Source organism: Lutra lutra, chromosome 16 (genome assembly GCF_902655055.1).
Source record: "Lutra lutra chromosome 16, mLutLut1.2, whole genome shotgun sequence".
Lineage (NCBI taxonomy): Eukaryota > Metazoa > Chordata > Mammalia > Carnivora > Mustelidae > Lutra > Lutra lutra.
In genome coordinates, this window is record NC_062293.1 from 989,848 (window position 1) to 1,005,950 (window position 16,103).

At 61.8% G+C, this 16,103-nt stretch overlaps 1 protein-coding gene across 1 annotated transcript; it reads left to right on the forward strand.

Annotated features, from left to right (window-relative positions):
- Positions 1-8,908: 8,908 nt before the first annotated feature.
- On the forward strand, positions 8,909-16,103 carry NOTUM (notum, palmitoleoyl-protein carboxylesterase). Its single transcript, XM_047709214.1, has 12 exons — positions 8,909-9,198; positions 10,005-10,363; positions 11,316-11,368; positions 11,449-11,544; positions 11,968-12,028; positions 12,296-12,354; positions 12,682-12,784; positions 13,421-13,612; positions 13,737-13,837; positions 14,397-14,544; positions 15,380-15,427; positions 15,633-16,103. Exons 2-12 carry the CDS (start codon positions 10,032-10,034, stop codon positions 15,937-15,939), a joined length of 1,500 nt encoding a protein of 499 aa, XP_047565170.1. The 5' UTR covers positions 8,909-9,198; positions 10,005-10,031; the 3' UTR covers positions 15,940-16,103.

Below are 16,103 nucleotides of genomic sequence, written 5' to 3' on the forward strand. Positions count from 1 at the left end.
GGGGTGTGCCACAGCACCCCACAGTCAAGGTTCTCCACAGAGTGAATAAGCCATGTGTGGGGTAACTCCTGGAAACTGTAACTGCGCGTTTCCAACAGTCATTCCCCCAGTGGCTTTAGCCTCCCTTGATGGCTGGTGTCTGGCTCCTTCATTACATTTATGATCACAAAGTCCTGACTTCCTAATTTTATCAGTTCCTTTACATGTAGTAGGCATTGTTTGGGTTGAGAAATGCTTTCCCTCTTTTAAGAAAAAATTCTTTTTTTTTTTTAAGATTTTATTTATTTATTTGACAGAGAGAGATCACAAGTAGACGGAGAGGAAGGCAGAGAGAGAGAGAGAGAGGGAAGCAGGTTTCTTGCTGAGCAGAGAGCCCGATGTGGGACTCGATCCCAGGACCCTGAGATCATGACCCGAGCCGAAGGCAGCGGCTTAACCCACTGAGCCACCCAGGCGCCCCAAGAAAAAATTCTTAAATGTTAAGATGAATTCATAGATTCTTTTCGATGCTCAAACTGATCAAATTTGAACAGCGAGACCCTCTTCAAGCCAGCTCCTATGCTCCCTTCTTTTCGGAGGGGGATTTTTATTTTTATATCCTTTCAAACTTAGAAGAAAGTTGCAGGAACAGTACAAGGACCTCCTGGGAGTGTCTTAGACGTGCCAGTTGCAGCATCCTGCCCCTTGCTTGGTCATCTTCTCCTTGTCTCCGTGTTTATACTCATAGACTTTTTCTCTGAACCATTTGAGTAAACTGGAGACACTCGGCACCTTCCCCACTCAGGACTTGTGTGTTTCCTAAGAGCAAAGCAATCCTCTTCCACAACCATGAACTACTATACACCATGGGAACTCCAGCATCGACACTGTCCTCTGAGCAAGTCCGCGGGCACCTCTGTCATCGACATCTTTCCTGCAGCCTTTCGACGTGTTTCCAGCCCTCTCTGAGCACTTGTTCACTTCTGTCGCTTACGATGTTGCAGGCTCACCCAGGATGCTCCCTGTCCCAACCTTGAATGTGCCATTTCTCAAGGAAGCCCCAGCCTCCCAAAGGAGGAATGGGATGTAGAAATCAAAGCCTGGAGTGGGGAGTGCTCAGTGCTGTGGGGTGCCTCTGTCCTCCGCGACCTCACCAGGGACTGAGCTGGGATCCTGAAGGCATCGAATGTCTCTCCTTCCAAATCATACCTCAGGCTTCCTTCCCTTCCCTCATTACATGTGGTTGAAGCATATGAAATTGCCAATAGTCCACCATTTTTGTTCTACCGAAAAAAAAAAAAAGGCAAATCTACATGATTCTAGCAAATATCCCTTTCTCCATAGTGAGAAAGCTCGTTTTCAGTCATATCAGTATATTTACTCACATTCTCTGTTCCAAAACCCCTCCAAATAGCGTCAGAATTACTACAGTGATCTATTAACTAGAGACCTACTAAGGAAATTTCATGATCTCTTTGTAGCTGTGTTTGTTCCCAGAATATAAACCACTGAAGAAATCGAAATGATTGTGGGGTGCTTAGGTGGCTCAGCTGCTTAAGTGTCTGATTCTTGATTTCAGCTCAGGTCATGATCTCTGGGTCATGGGATGGAGCCCCACGTGAGGCTCTGCCCTCTGTGGGGTCTGCTCAAAGACTTTCTCCCTCTGCCGTCCCCCACTTACAGTCTCTCCCTCTCTCTCTCTCTCTTTCAAATAAATAAATCTTAAAAAAAGAAAAGAAAAGAAGAGAAATACAGGGGCATCTGGGTGGCTCAGTCGTTATGCATCTGTCTTTGGCTCCGGTCATGGTCCCAGGGCCCTAGGATCCAGTCCCACGTCGGGCTCCCTGCTCAACGGGAAGCCTGCTTCTCCCTCTGCCTGCTGCTCCCCTTGCTTGTGCCTTCTCTGTCTCTCTTGCTTTCTTTCTGACAAATAAAGGAAGTCTTTAAATAAACAAAGAATACAGGGTACTGTGTTCAAGTTTTATTTGAATTAGTTTTGTTTTTCTGTGTAGTTGTATTCATCCGATACATAGGCTCCTTTATTTCTGAATCTCGGTCTTTCTTTCATCCCTTTTGATTGACTGTCATGTTTGGTCACGCACGTATGTATCTGGTTCACATGGTGCAAGGATGAAACCGGAGAGCCGGAAAGGATCGCTGCCTCTTGGTCCATCCTGACTCGCCCCACAGAGAACCGTCTTCTTCCGCTTTCCGGGGAGGCCGGCCGCGCTCCTCCGCACGAACAAGCCGGCGCGCGTCCGCACCCGCACCCGCACCCGCACCCGCACCCGGGGGCACGGACGTGACTTCGTTCTCTCCTCCCTCACCCAGTGGATGGCGCAGGAGGTACCCTCATCTGTTCTCACCGCGGTCCATGTGACCTGCTCCAGGACCTTGGCCTCCCTGCCCTGCAGCCAGAGCACCAAATGTCCCAGCTGGGCCTTACGCGGGATGTTCGGGCCTGTGGGCAGCCTGGGCAGTGGCTCTTGGGTCTCCACCAGTCCGAGGAGCAGCAGCAGCACTCAGGAGACAGAGGCTGACGCTGCCGAGCCAGAGAGAACGTCATAGGCAGTGAGGGCCCCATGGCCAGCCCCCACGACCCTGAGCCGGGCCAGGAGACCGGGGTGGGGTCCGTGTTCCAGGCTGCATAGAATCTCCTCAGGCCGGCCATGCCCAACCCGAATGCCAAGGAAGGAGGAGGTCGGTGGAGGTTATCTTCCTGGGCATCGTAAATGGGGCTAAGGTGGTGTTTTCCAAAAACATGCTGTCCTGAACTACGGTTCTCTTAGGACCTCAGGTTGTATGTTACAGGTAAAAATCTCCTGGCTGGCCTGGGAACCAAAGGTCAAGGAGGAAGTGGCCAGGGGAAGCACGGCCCCCCATACCATACTTACAATTCAGCAAAATGCATTTAAAATATACATATATATATATATATATATATATATGCATTCACACACATATACAGATTATAATAACGTGGCACTTTTTTTTTTTAAGATTTTATTTATTTATTTGACAGACAGAGATCACAAGTAGGCAGAGAGGCAGGCAGACAGAGAGGAGGAAGCAGGCTCCCTGCCAAGCAGAGAGCCCCATGCAGGGCTCGATCCCAGGACCCCGGGATCATGACCTGAGCCGAAGGCAGAGGCTTTAACCCACTGAGCCACCCAGGCGCCCCTATCGTGGCACTTTTAACCTAACCAGCCAAATCAACTTCCCAACATAGAACTTTCTGGAAGTTACCTGTATTATCCTTAAGACAGTGACTGCCCATTGCCAAAGAATGAAACCCAGGCAACCTCCCTCGGTCCACACGCCCCCCTGTGGGCTGGTGCTGGTCCCTTGGCTTGTTTTCCCTCCTCCTGACATCATGTCCTGGGGGTTCCCTCCTGCCCTAGGGGACAGCCCAGGCACAGGGTCCAGGGCCGGGAGCTGGGGTTGGCGGCCCCCAGGCAGAGAAAAGCCTCCGCTCACAGGCGCATACACTGGCTCCATCAGGTCACGGCTGAGCTCATGAAACAAGTGGTGTTTCTCTGCTGCGGCCCAGTAAGCTGCAAATAACCCTAACCCCCCAACTGCACCCTCCTCTGAGATGTGGGGCGGCAGCCCAGGGGGCTGCTGAGGGGGTCTCCCAGCACCCTCCCATCCCAGCCTTCAACCAGCCCTAAGGAGCAAGCACAGTGGGGTCTGGGGAGGACAGGGACCGCTGCCTCCCCTGCTCCTTCTGGGCCTACGTCCTCCCTCCCTGCAGTCGCTGGACAGCTGTTCCCAGGCTCTGCTTTGAATTAAACAGTGGTGTGGCCCTTTAAGAGCAGTGTCTGCCGCCCCCGCCCCGCCGCCCCCTTTGAAGTCGCTGGCTGGCTCGGAGAGGAGATCTGAGGGTTTGTTTCTCCCTCCCGGAGGCCACGTGCAGATCACAGGGTGGGAGGGAGGCCGGCCGAAGGTCACATGGCCGGCCTCCCTGGCCCGCAGCTGCTAGTGCAGGCCTGGGTCCCCCGGGATGGGGACCAGCTGGCCCTGAGCTCATTAGGGTGCGAGGGAGCCCGCAGCTGGGACAGCTAAGGAGGGGCTGTGTCCGGCTCCTCCCGACAGGGCGAGGCCTGGGGCAGCCTGACCTCACCGAGGCCCTTGCTCACCTGTACAACCGTACAGGGGCCCAGGCTGGCACACTGGGGATGCTCCTGTGATGCCCCAGAAAGCCCTGCCTCGTCAGAGTTCCAGGAAGCACCTCCTCTCTCCCTCCCCCTCCCAGCTTTGGAATGTGGCTGTTCCCAGGTGGCCACTGACACCCAGCCTTCAGCCAGGACCACCTGTCACCAGCTGAGGCTTCATGGGGAGGGCAGGACCGGATGGGGTGCTGAGAGGCAGGCAGGTCCTGCCAGGTGACCGGAGGGACCAAAGCAGTTGACCTTGGGGCCTGAAAACCCTACACAGATCTCCTGTTCCCTGGCTGGGGGGTAGGGAGGGAAGATCACAGCAGGACCCAGCCTCTTCCTGCAGCCCGGGAGGCTCTAAGTCCCAGGCACTCTCAGTCCTAGGGTAAGGAGTATATATGGTCCCTTCTGCCAGGTGACCCCAAGGCTGCTCAGGCCAGGCTGCAAATGGCCACCTGATTCCCAGGAGAAGACGTCCCAGCATCAGACCTAGAAGTGTCCATAAGGAGCCTAGATATCCCCCACACACACCTGCACCAAGCAAGGGCTTTTGCTAATCAAGGTCCCAGGATATGAGGCCAAGGAGGATTTCTGGCTAACGAGTGGTGGGGGCTATGGGGAAGCCAAAAGGGGGTTCAAATTCCCTGATTGCAGGCTCTGGCCTTGAGGTCCCTTCCTGGCTCCTGGCTGGAGATGGGTTCGTCTTGGCTGGCTGTGGAGCAGAGCCACCTCTCAGAGCAAGCGGCTGGGGGGTGCCGGATTTTCTGCCCCACTTTCCTGCCCTCTTGGGCCTTGGAGGTCAGCAGCTGGGAGCGGAGCCGCCCAGGTGGCGGGGCTAGGCAAGGTGGCCGAGGCGGGCAGGAGGTGGCTGGACCCCAGATGGCCAGCCACAGCTGGAGCTCAGAGCAGCCCTCCTGCAACCGAACCCCGTCTCAGGGCCCTCTGGGGGCCCCAGGAGGGAGCCGGCTGCATGGTGTAGGGCAGTCCCACATCTGGGCAAGGGCCCTGGGTCTGTAGCTGCTAGATGGCCTGAGGTCCCGAGGGCCCAGCCCTCTGGCCAGATTGTGGGTCTGAGGGGGCCTCATGCAGGGTTTCAGGTGGGACCCCCCTGCAAAGCTGACAGCCCTCCACCATGCCATCCTCCCTCCCCCACAGTGCCTTCAGCCAACCTGGGCCCTGAACCTGCCCCATCTTGAGCCCTAGCTCTTTTTTTCCTGAAACGTTTCGTCTCTGCCTTCCCTTCCTGCCACCAGAACTGTGTACGTGTCCACTAGTGGATCGTGGATCGCAACTCCCATCAGTTAACTGTGTTCTCATCCAAGGTCGCTGGCTCCCTGCCCCATGTCTTCCACCCCAAGGACAAGCCCCCACACCCCCAAACCATATCCTAAGGTAAGCCCCACTGTCCATTTTCGTTTCCCCAGCTCCCTTGCTGCTGGGCGTAGGCCAGATGGAAGCTCAGCCAGAAGCACGCACTGCCCACCTGGCCGGGGGTCAGGAAGCCAAGGGGCAGGAGTAATGTGCCAGTGGGAGGAGGGGGTGGGCAGAGCAGGGCCAGCCCCACGCCCAGCATCTGTGGTGTCCCTGGCCTTCGGGCCACCGCATCGAGGGATGTGGATCATTGTTCCTGCTCCTCGTCCCCAAACTGAAGTGTCCGCCCTCCAGACATTCCTTTGTACCCAGGACCTCAGCCTACCTGGGTCACTGAGGGATGGCCCGCATTCAGGCCAAAATAATAAGAATCTTATTTCACAAGCTCACTGGGCTCTGCAGGTGCTGCCGATTTTCATGTTCCCACCCCCCTGGGAGGAAGGTACAACCCTTGTCCCCGCTTTATAGATAACAGACCTAAGATCAGAGACCCAGCCACAAGCTAGGAAATCAGGCACTCAGTCCTGCCGCTAGATCCCCCAACGTGCGGGTCCCCACACATCTAATGGGCAAATGGGGGTACGCACATCCCGTGTCCCAGGAGAATTTCCAGAGTGGGATCTGCCCACCCTGTTCCAACCCAGGCCCACCTCTCCAAGCCCCTGGAGTCCAGTCTGGTGACCCCTGTGGGTCAGACTCATTGATGCTCTAGAGCTATTTTTCCAGGTAAAATTCTCATGACAGAAAACCAACTGCTTTGGAGCGTAGAATTGTTTAGTACACTCCCAATGTTGCACAATCACCACCACAATCAAGTTTAGAACATTTTCATCACACCAAAAAGGAACCTTGTACCCATTAGCGCTCATTCCCCATTCCTCCCCGTCCTCTGGCAACCAGCAGTCTGCTCGCTGTCTCTATGGATTTACCTACTCTGGACATCTCCTATGAGCGGAATCATAAAATATGTGGCCTTTTATGTGGCCTTTGGAATCCGGCTTCTTTCACTCAGTGGGATGCTTTCAAGGTTCGCCATGGTGGAGCCTGTCCCTGCTTCATTCTGCCTCACGTCCGAGGACTATAGCATCACACGCACAGACCACGTTCTGTTTGCCCATTCATTTTGTGACGGGTATTGGGGTTTCCCTCCTTTAGATGATGGTCCCCAATGTTGCCGTGGATGGTCACAGACAAGCATGTGTGAGGACACCTGTTTTCAATCCTTTTGAGACTATCCCCGGAAGTGGTGTCACTAGATCATATGATAATTGTGTTTCAAATCCCAGGGAACCCCCAGACGGTGTCCTCCCACGGCTTCCCCCTTCCACATTCCCACCAGCAGCGCAGGACCAGGCTCTCCACACCCTCACCAACCCCTGTCCTTTTCCGTTTCTGACCACGGCCGTCCTACCGGCTGGGAGGTGGTGTCTGACCCATGGCTGCTCAGCAGAGGGTTGTCCCTCCTCCCACCAGTCAGGGCCACAGTGGCCACTGGGCTGGGTGAGGGCAGCCTGGAAGCAGAGGCCCAGGGGTGGGCGGCTTGAAAGACGGGCTGTCCTGGGAGGGCCCAGCGGCTTTCAGGAGTTGAAAACCCTGAGCAAGGGGCGTCTGAGCTGCAAAAGGTAGAGCTGGCCCCTGAGGGGCAGGAGCGCAAGGACAGGGCCAGTTCTGAATCCGCGGAAAAACGAAGGCGAACAGCCAATTGTCGCAACAGCGTCGGAGCCCAGCTCTAAAGGGGCAGGAGTGGGGAAGGTGGACACAGACAGACAGGGAAGTTCTGGGGAAAGCTGTTCCCTTTTGCTCATTATGTTGAACAAACCAAAACAGGAACTAGTTTTGGACCAACGTGCCGGCTAAGACACATTAGGGCAAACACCAGCGACTATAACACACATGCTTTTCCCTTGTCCCGGAATTTTGTTGGCAATCCTACCGGCCGTCCCTGCTGCGCCATGCTGGGCACTTTCACGCATGGGTGCCCGTAATCCCACAAAAGAACCTCTGATGGAGGAACGGTCATTACCTCACTTTAAAGAAGAGGAAACGGAGGCACAGAGAGAGGTCACAGGCTTTGCCCTGAATCTCCCAGCCAGGAAATGGCTCAGAGCCAGGTCCCTGTGAAGCACAAGCCCCCTGGGTCCTGCCATCCAGCAGGAAGTAGCACTGCCCCGCCTGTGACTGGGCGTCACAGGCTTCTAGAGGGCGAGGGCTCCCTGAGCAGGTTCTCCCCAAAGCGAAGGTCAACTGGGGCCAGGTGGGAAGTGGAACTACCTCTGGGTGGAACCGAAGTTTGAAGCTATTGACTCTGGCTGGCCAGTCCCAAGCATGGCCTTCAAGCTGACCTGACAGGGGTCAGCCATGGAGACAGGGGGACGACAGGGGGATGTCCGGTGTGGACTGCTGAATGAACAGAGCTCATCCTCAGCTCTTCCATTAGCTTCTCTGAGTCTCAGTCCCCATCATCCGGAAAATGGGCACACAGCCACCCTGAAGGGGCCTGTGGGGAGGACACACACCTGTGACACTACATGCCCTCTCCTTGGTTGAATGACCCCAGCCCAGGCCAACCTCCGGGACACCTCTGGCTCATCTTAGGTTTCCGGGGCTCTGCCCCAGCATCTCACACCCCTCCAGTGCCCAAACAACGGCTGTTAAGGGCCCTGTTTGTTCTTACCGGGAGACAATCAGCTCAGCACCCAGCCTCAGGCCCCATGAGGACAGAGGGCACTCAGGGCCAGCAGCGATCGGGGGTTGGGGGGACTGCCGCCAGGGCTCCGGAGGCCTTGAATCTCCTGCCCCACGAGGGGCTGCAGGTGCTTTCCAGAGGACACAGCCTCCCCATTGCCCTGAACCAGGAGAGGGGCTCAGGAAGGCCTGCCCCAGTTTGGACCCCTGTCCCAAAAAGCAAGGCCTATCTTTAAAATGGGTGTAACAGCATCCACTGGACTGTAGATGGGAGGGATTAAGAGAAAAGGTCTGCTAGAGCTGTCCATGGCACTTTGTGGGTGTGGAGGGTGAACAATGCTTTTTTTTCTCCCCACCCACCCGCTAGAATCCTCCTAAGCAAATACCTGCCCCCCCCCCCCACCGCCTTTTTGATTTCTGAGAAAGATTCTCCTCCTGTCCTCAGTGAGGCCCGCGGGGAAGGTGAGTCGGTGATGAACTGGGTTGGGTGGAGGTCACTAAGGGGAGACCAAGCCCGCGGCTTATCGATCCTGGCCCCTGACTTCCCAGTGGTGGCTGGGGCAGGGAGAGATCCTTGGGGGTCCTTGGGGTGGAGCGCTCAGCCAGGGCTGGGGCAGAGAGGATCCGGGACCCCACCCCGAGGCCCACCGACCTCGGTAAGTGGCAGCGCCCCACGGCTTCCCAGCACCGCCCAGAATCTGTCCATCCAGGCGGCGGGATCCGGCGACTCTCCCGTGGCGCCGTCCGGGGCGCCCGCTGCCTCCCGCAGGTCACCGGGTCCCGCGCCACACCTGTCCGCTCCTCCTGGAGGCCCCGGCGTCGCTGCTGCCGGCCCCTCGGCGCGGGGCCCTGTGTCCGCCGTCGCTTTGATCCCGGGGGCCCCGCTGGATAAAAGTCCCGGGCGGCTCCGCGCCAGCGCCAGAGGGGAGCGCAGCCGAGCCGGCGTCCCAGCGGGCTGGCGCAGGGCGAGCTACGCCGAGGAGCCGGGGCCGCGGGGCCGGCCGCGGTGAGCGCGGGGCTCGGGCCCGTTCGGGGCGGGGGGTGCGGGCCGGGGTTCGGGTCGCCCGCGGGCTGCTCCGGGCCTGGGCGGCGGGGGGCGGGGGGCCCCCGGGCGGCTCAGGTGAGCGCACCCGCCCTGCGCCCCCCAGCCCCGTCGGGCCCGGCCCCTGCGCGGCAGGCGGAGTCCCGGCGCTGAAAAGCCCCGCTCCTGCCCGGCGCCCCCACCCCCGGCCCCGGCCCCGCCGCCCCTTCCAGCCTCCCGGGGGCGGGGGCGGCGGCGCCGGGCCGGCCGCGGGGAATGGAGCTGCCGGGACTGCGGGGCCGCGCTGCCCCCCACGGAGCCGGGCCGGGAGCGCCTCCGGCGGCCGCGGCGGGGTAGGCCAGGCCCCTCCGTCAGGCTTGCGGTTTGGGAAGAAAAGGCGATGCCTCCGCCAAGAAAAGAGCGAGCGCGGCCCCCTCCCCCTCCGCCGAGGCGGGCGGCGGCGGCACATCTAACGCGCGGGCACCCGGGCCGCCGCGGCCCCCGCAAACTACGCCCAGGCTCGGCCCCCGCCGCTTTATTGGCGCGGGCCGGAGCCAGCGCACCCAGACCCTGCGCTGCCCTCGCCGGCCTTGCGCGGAGCCCGAGCTGCCCAGGCCGACGGCGCCCGGCCCCCGGAGCCTCGACGCCGAGCCGCCCGCGCTTCCTCTGCCCGGCCCAGCGCGGGGAGCGGGGCGAACGAGCAGGCGCGACCGGCGCCCCGCGGCCCGGCGCCCCCGACCGGGCGCCCCCGCCGCCGCCGCCGCCGCCTCAAGGCCGCCCGCTCTCCGCAGGTGGCCGCGGGCCCGAGCGGCGCGGCCATGGGCCGAGGGGTGCGCGTGCTACTGCTGCTGGGCCTGCTGCACTGGGCCGGCGGCGGCGAGGGCAGGAAGACCTGGCGGCGCCGCGGTCAACAGCCGCCCCCGCCGCCGCCCCCGCCTCGTGTCGAGGCCGCCCCCGCGGCCGGGCAGGCGGTGGAGAGCTTCCCGCTGGACTTCACGGCCGTGGAGGGCAACATGGACAGCTTCATGGCGCAGGTCAAAAGCCTGGCTCAGTCCCTGTACCCCTGCTCGGCTCAGCAGCTCAACGAGGACCTGCGCCTGCACCTCTTGCTCAACACGTCGGTGACCTGCAACGACGGCAGCCCGGCCGGGTAAGGCCTGCACCCGCCCGCCCCGCCCGGCTCGCCCCTGCAGGCGGCCCCACCGGGCTCCCGCCGCCTGGCCACCCGCGGCGCTCGCGCCCTGCGCCTCCGTGCGCCCTCGGACGCATGGAGTCCCTGCGCTGGTCGCCCCCGGGGGAGAGGAGCCGACCCTGGCGCGGGTGGGGTGGGGTGGGGCAGCGCTCAGAGAGCTGGCGTCGCGCCAGGCCGGGCACTGACCCCTCGGTCACTGGTGCCCAGCCCCTCTGCTCGCGTCCTTCGGTCTCTGGGCGGGGAGATGGCAGCCCTCGAGTGGCCCTTGCTCCAGCAGGCGGGGCGGGGAGAGTCCTGCTGTACCCCCAGCTCCACGCCGACCCTGTCTGCTCCTTGCTGCTGCCGGGACTGCCTGGGGCCCCCCCAGCCAGAGGGACAGGGAAGGGGCACAGGTGGGACGGAAGGAGCTGGGGTGCGGCGTTCACCCCTGTCCAGCCCCAAAGCGTATGAAGGAAGGATGTAAGACTGCGGGTTGGTAGTCGTCAGCCGGAGGACCCGGTGACACCCGCGCCCTTCCACGACCTCCCGGCGGGTCCCAGGGATCCCGCCCCACGCACACGCCTCTGGAGAGGGCGCTTTTCCGTCTCCGAGCAGCGCGGCGCATCCAGGAGATCCCGAGCCCAGCGAAGACCGCCCCCCCCCGCCCGGCCACCGGCGCCAAGGTTACAGCGGGTCCCGCGCGGGGCGGGCCGTGGGGATTTTCCACGGACCACACAGCCCCGCGCGGCCCTTCCCGCCCTGCGAGCGCCACCTCCCGGGACGGCCACGGCCCGCGGGCCGCGCGCGCTCCGCTGGACCTGGCCGCTGGCGCCCTCGTGCGGCCGGAGCGTGCGCGGGCGACAGGTGGAATGACCCTTTCGTCTCCAGAGCTGACCACCCGCCCCGCCCGTCCCTCCCTCCCCCCCTGCAGCTACTACCTGAAGGAATCCAAGGGCAGTCGGCGGTGGCTCCTTTTTCTGGAAGGTGCGTCCCAGGAGCCGAGGCGGCGAGGCGGGCGGAGGCCCCTGCGCGCGCGCGCCCTGACGTGGGGGCTGTGCCCGCAGGTGGTTGGTACTGCTTCAACAGGGAGAACTGCGACTCCCGCTACGACACCATGCGGCGCCTCATGAGCTCCAGAGACTGGCCGCGCACCCGCACAGGTGGGCGAGTCTCGAGTCTCAGACTGCCCGGGGCTGATTGGATTGGGGGGGGTGTCTCCCAGTTCCAAGTTCTGGAACAACCTTTGCTGTCCTGGCTTTCTAGAGCCCTGGGGAGGCCCCACCCCTGCCCACCCCCCAGTTCTCTGGCCCTCCTAAGGCCGGGGCACCCACCTAACATCTTCATTCTTACTGTGCAGGTAAGCTCCGGGGCAGCTTACCATGGCTGCCACCACTCATCCCTCGGCCAGTGGAGGGTGGGAGAGGTCCAGGGTCACATCCGAGTGACTGGCCTGGCCCACCTGCCTTGTTGCGGCCAAGTAGGGTCGCCCACATCCCACAGCTTCCTGTGGTCTCCTCGCTGCACACTCCTTCCCCCCAGAAACTGCCCACCCGGACCACTGCCTCTGTCCTTCCCCACTGCAGGCACCGGGATCCTGTCCTCCCAGCCTGAGGAAAACCCCCACTGGTGGAATGCCAACATGGTGTAAGAGGGAACAGAGGGTGCTCCCTGGGGGGCCTACCTCCAGCGGGTTCTTTCCTGGGGGTCCCATGGGGGGTAGTCCTCATTGGAGAGGACCCTTATGGGGGGAGGAGTCCTTCCTGGGCAGTCCTGTCCGTGGGGCCTTGTCCTCGGAGAGGTCCTTCCCAGGAGGCCTTGTTCTCAGGATCCTTCCTGGGAAGGGGGTCGCTCCTGAGGGCCGTGGGGGGCGGAGGAGGATGGTGGCGAGCTCACACTGTCCTTGTGTCACAGCTTCATCCCTTACTGCTCCAGCGATGTCTGGAGCGGGGCTTCATCCAAGTCTGAAAAGAGTGAGTTCCCAGCCTTCCTCTCTCTATTCCCCGCCCCCGAAAGACAAGGCAGGGAGGTCTCGTAACTCCCTCTAATCCCCTGACAATGTGGCCATGGCTGGCTGGGTGCCTGCGGGGGGTCCTCATTCCTGGGTGTTCCCTGGGGAGGGGCCCGTGGCATAGCCTTGGGCACCTGACCACTTCCCTCCAGTTTGCCCCGGCCACAGCCCCTGGAAGAGCCTCCAGACCCCCAGCTCGAACTCCTCCTCCTTCCAACCTCCTTCCAAGGCAGGAGGCCTTGCTCTCTGTCTGGGCCCTCACTTGAAGCCACCCTCCTCCCCCCTGCAGACGAGTATGCCTTCATGGGTGCCCTCATCATCCAGGAGGTGGTCCGAGAGCTCCTGGGCAAAGGGCTGAGTGGGGCCAAGGTGCTGCTGCTGGCAGGGAGCAGGTGAGCCAGGCAGGGCGAGGCGGGAGTCCGCAGAGGTGCGGCGGGAGTGGGGATGGGAGGGCAAGCAGGGGCTGAGCCTGGGACTGTAGAGGGCTCCGGCTTCACCCTGCCTGGGCAGGCAGCGCAAGGGTCCCCAGGGTTCAGCTACGGAGTGCTATGCAGCTGGAGGCCGTCCAGAGACTGCTTCTGGGCCCTGTGGTCTCCAGAGGCCAGGGAGGCCTTGGGCAACAGTGACCTAGGTAATCATTGAGGCATTAGCTGTGGAACAGGACGCCTTCTCAAGGGCCAGTGTCTCTGTAAGTGGGATCATACCTGGTTACAGGCATGCAGGGGGCCCAGAGGATATCCAGAGAGTAGAGGACTGGGCCTGAGGCCACAGAGCTCGCGGTGGTTTGCAGATAAGGGAACTGAGTCAGAGGGTGAGAGAGAAGGGAAAGAGGAACAGCAGGAAGTGGGAGGGTCTGCCACTTAGTTCAGTGCCTCGGGGTCAGTGCCTCTGGGACCCCAAAAGACCTGTGGGTCTCACACAAGTCTAGGAGCCCATTGTTCAGAAGGCTTCAGGACCCCAGGCGGGGCTTGGGGCTAGCCCCGGGGGCAGGGTGGGTTCCGGGGCCTCACATGCTACCTTCTCTGCAGCGCGGGGGGCACAGGGGTGCTGCTGAACGTGGACCGGGTGGCCGAGCAGCTGGAGGAGCTGGGCTACCCAGCCATCCAGGTGCGGGGCCTGGCGGACTCGGGCTGGTTCCTGGACAACAAGCAGTACCGCGGCACAGACTGCGTCGACACGGTCACTTGCGCGCCCACGGAGGCCATCCGCCGCGGCATCAGGTGCCAGAGGCCGGGAGGCTGGCCAGGCGCTGGGAGGCTGGCCGGCCCCGTGCAGAGCACCTGTGGGTGGGGGGGCCTGGTGGGGACGGGGCCGGGGGCTGCCTGACCCCCAGCCTGTGCCCAGGTACTGGAACGGGGTGGTCCCAGAGCGCTGTCGGCACCAGTTCAAGGACGGCGAAGAGTGGAACTGCTTCTTCGGCTACAAAGTCTACCCGACACTGCGCTGTGAGGGGCCAGCTGCGGTGGGGCGCGGGGCGGGGGTGGGCCGTGAGCAAGGAGTGCTAGTCTAGGCTTCCTCCGGCCTGGAGTCTAGAGGCCGGCCCCGGGGGGACACCACTGCCCGCCTACACGGGAGTGGGGTACCTGTGCTATCCGGGTCTGCCTGGGACCTTCCCGGTCTAGGCGTTGACCATGCACTTGGCCCCAGGCAAACCAGGGCAGCTGGTCACCCTGTGCACATTCAGTCAGGAATGTGCTTGGCATGAGTCCCCGTGCTGCCCTTGCTGGGGCCTTGGCCATTCCTCCCCTGCTCCACCCTCAAAGGGACATCACCAAGTTTTGGTCAAAGCGGAGAGCCTGGGAGCCAGGCAGGGGAAGGGGATGGGGGACAGGTAACAGGGTCATTCCTCAGACCAGGGTGCCGTGGGGGCTGGGGGCCAGCACTCCCAGGGAGAGCCCAGCAGGTCTGCGAGCCTACCGTGGCCCTGGCTGGGACCCCGGAGGCCCTTCGCCTGGGGTGGGGGCCGAGTGCCGAGGCAAGGCCCAGCTGAGCTGTGCCCCCCAGGCCCGGTGTTTGTGGTGCAGTGGCTGTTTGATGAGGCCCAGCTCACCGTTGACAACGTCCATCTCACGGGGCAACCTGTGCAGGAGGGCCAGTGGCTCTACATCCAGAACCTGGGCCGCGAGCTGCGGAACACGCTCAAGGACGTGCCGTGAGTCCTGGAGACAACCCCACCCCCGGCCGCCCGGGTGAGGGTGTTGGCCAGCGCTGGGAAGAAGGGAGCATTCCAGCCGTGGGAAGACGTGAGGCAGCTCACGTGCGCATTCCCCAGAGAAAGAAGGCCACGGAGCGCAGGATTCCAACCCCAGGACATTCTGGAAACAGCAGAGCTGGGGGCAGCAGGATCAGTGGGTACCAAGGACAGAGCTGGGACGGGGGAAGGATGAGCAGAGCACAGAGAATTGTCGGATGGCGAGACTGCTCCGTAGGAGACCGTGATGGTGGACACACGTCATTACACACGTGTGCAAACCCACAGAACGCACAGCGGCGAGAGCGAGCCGTGACGTACGCCACGGGCTCCGCGTGACGATGGCGTGTCCGCGCGGGCTCGTCAGCTGTGACAGACACACCATCTGGTGGGATGCTGATGGCGAGGGAGGCTGTGCGTGTGGACCAGACGTGCACGGGAAATCTCTGTACCTCCCAGTGCATTTTGATGTGAACCTAAAACTGCTCGAGAAATACAGTCCGTGACTACGCAGTCCGTGACTATTGCATGTCCGGGTCGGCCCCCCCACGGCCCAGCTGGCCATGCCTGGCAGTGGTGCACTTGGAGCAGGGTTCAGAGGCAGGAAGAGACAGGGGTTCATCAGAGCATGTGGGCTGGAGGGGACAAGGCCCGGTCCAGAGGAGCAGCTGGCCAGGAACAGCTATGGGAGGAGGGTGGGAGCCAGGGAGAGGACGGGTTCCCAGGGGAGTGGGCACTGGGCTGGGTGGGGAAGAGGCCTGGGTGGTCACCATGAGCCCTGTCTCCTTCCCAACAGGGCCAGCTTCGCCCCTGCCTGCCTGTCCCATGAGATCATCATCCGAAGGTCAGTGTCCCCAAGCCCTGAGTGGATCACAGCCCCAGCCCAGCCCCCTTTCGGGCCTCCTGCCTGGCCTGGCTCTGTGTAGGGGCTTCCTAGGGCCATCAGTACCACGTACACAACCAGCCGTGTGGCCGGCACTCAGAACCAGCCCACCTCCTGCCTGCTCTGGCCACGCTAGGTGACCCCCCACCTGGATTTCTGTCTGCAGCCACTGGACGGACGTGCAGGTGAAGGGGACCTCGCTGCCCCGGGCACTGCACTGTTGGGACAGAAGCTTGCACGACAGCCACAAGGCCAGCAAAGCACCCCTGAAGGGCTGCCCGGTCCACCTGGTGGACAGCTGCCCTTGGCCCCACTGCAACCCCTCCTGCCCCACTATCCGGGACCAGTTCACGGGGCAGGAGATGAACGTGGCGCAGTTCCTCATGCACATGGGGTTTGACGTGCAGGCCGTGGCGCAGCAGCAGGGTCTGGAGCCCAGTAAACTGCTAGGCATGCTGAGCACGGGGACCTAGGCTCCGGGCCGGCTGTCCCTGCTGCCGCATTCACTGCCTCCCACCACTGCCTGCGGGAAGCCCCGCTGAGCCGGGGTCCTGGGTCCCGCCGCCCCCCAGCCCCCCACCCGGCCTCTCCTGGCCTTTTGTATTATTTTATAAAGTCATTTTTTTATTACTTTAAT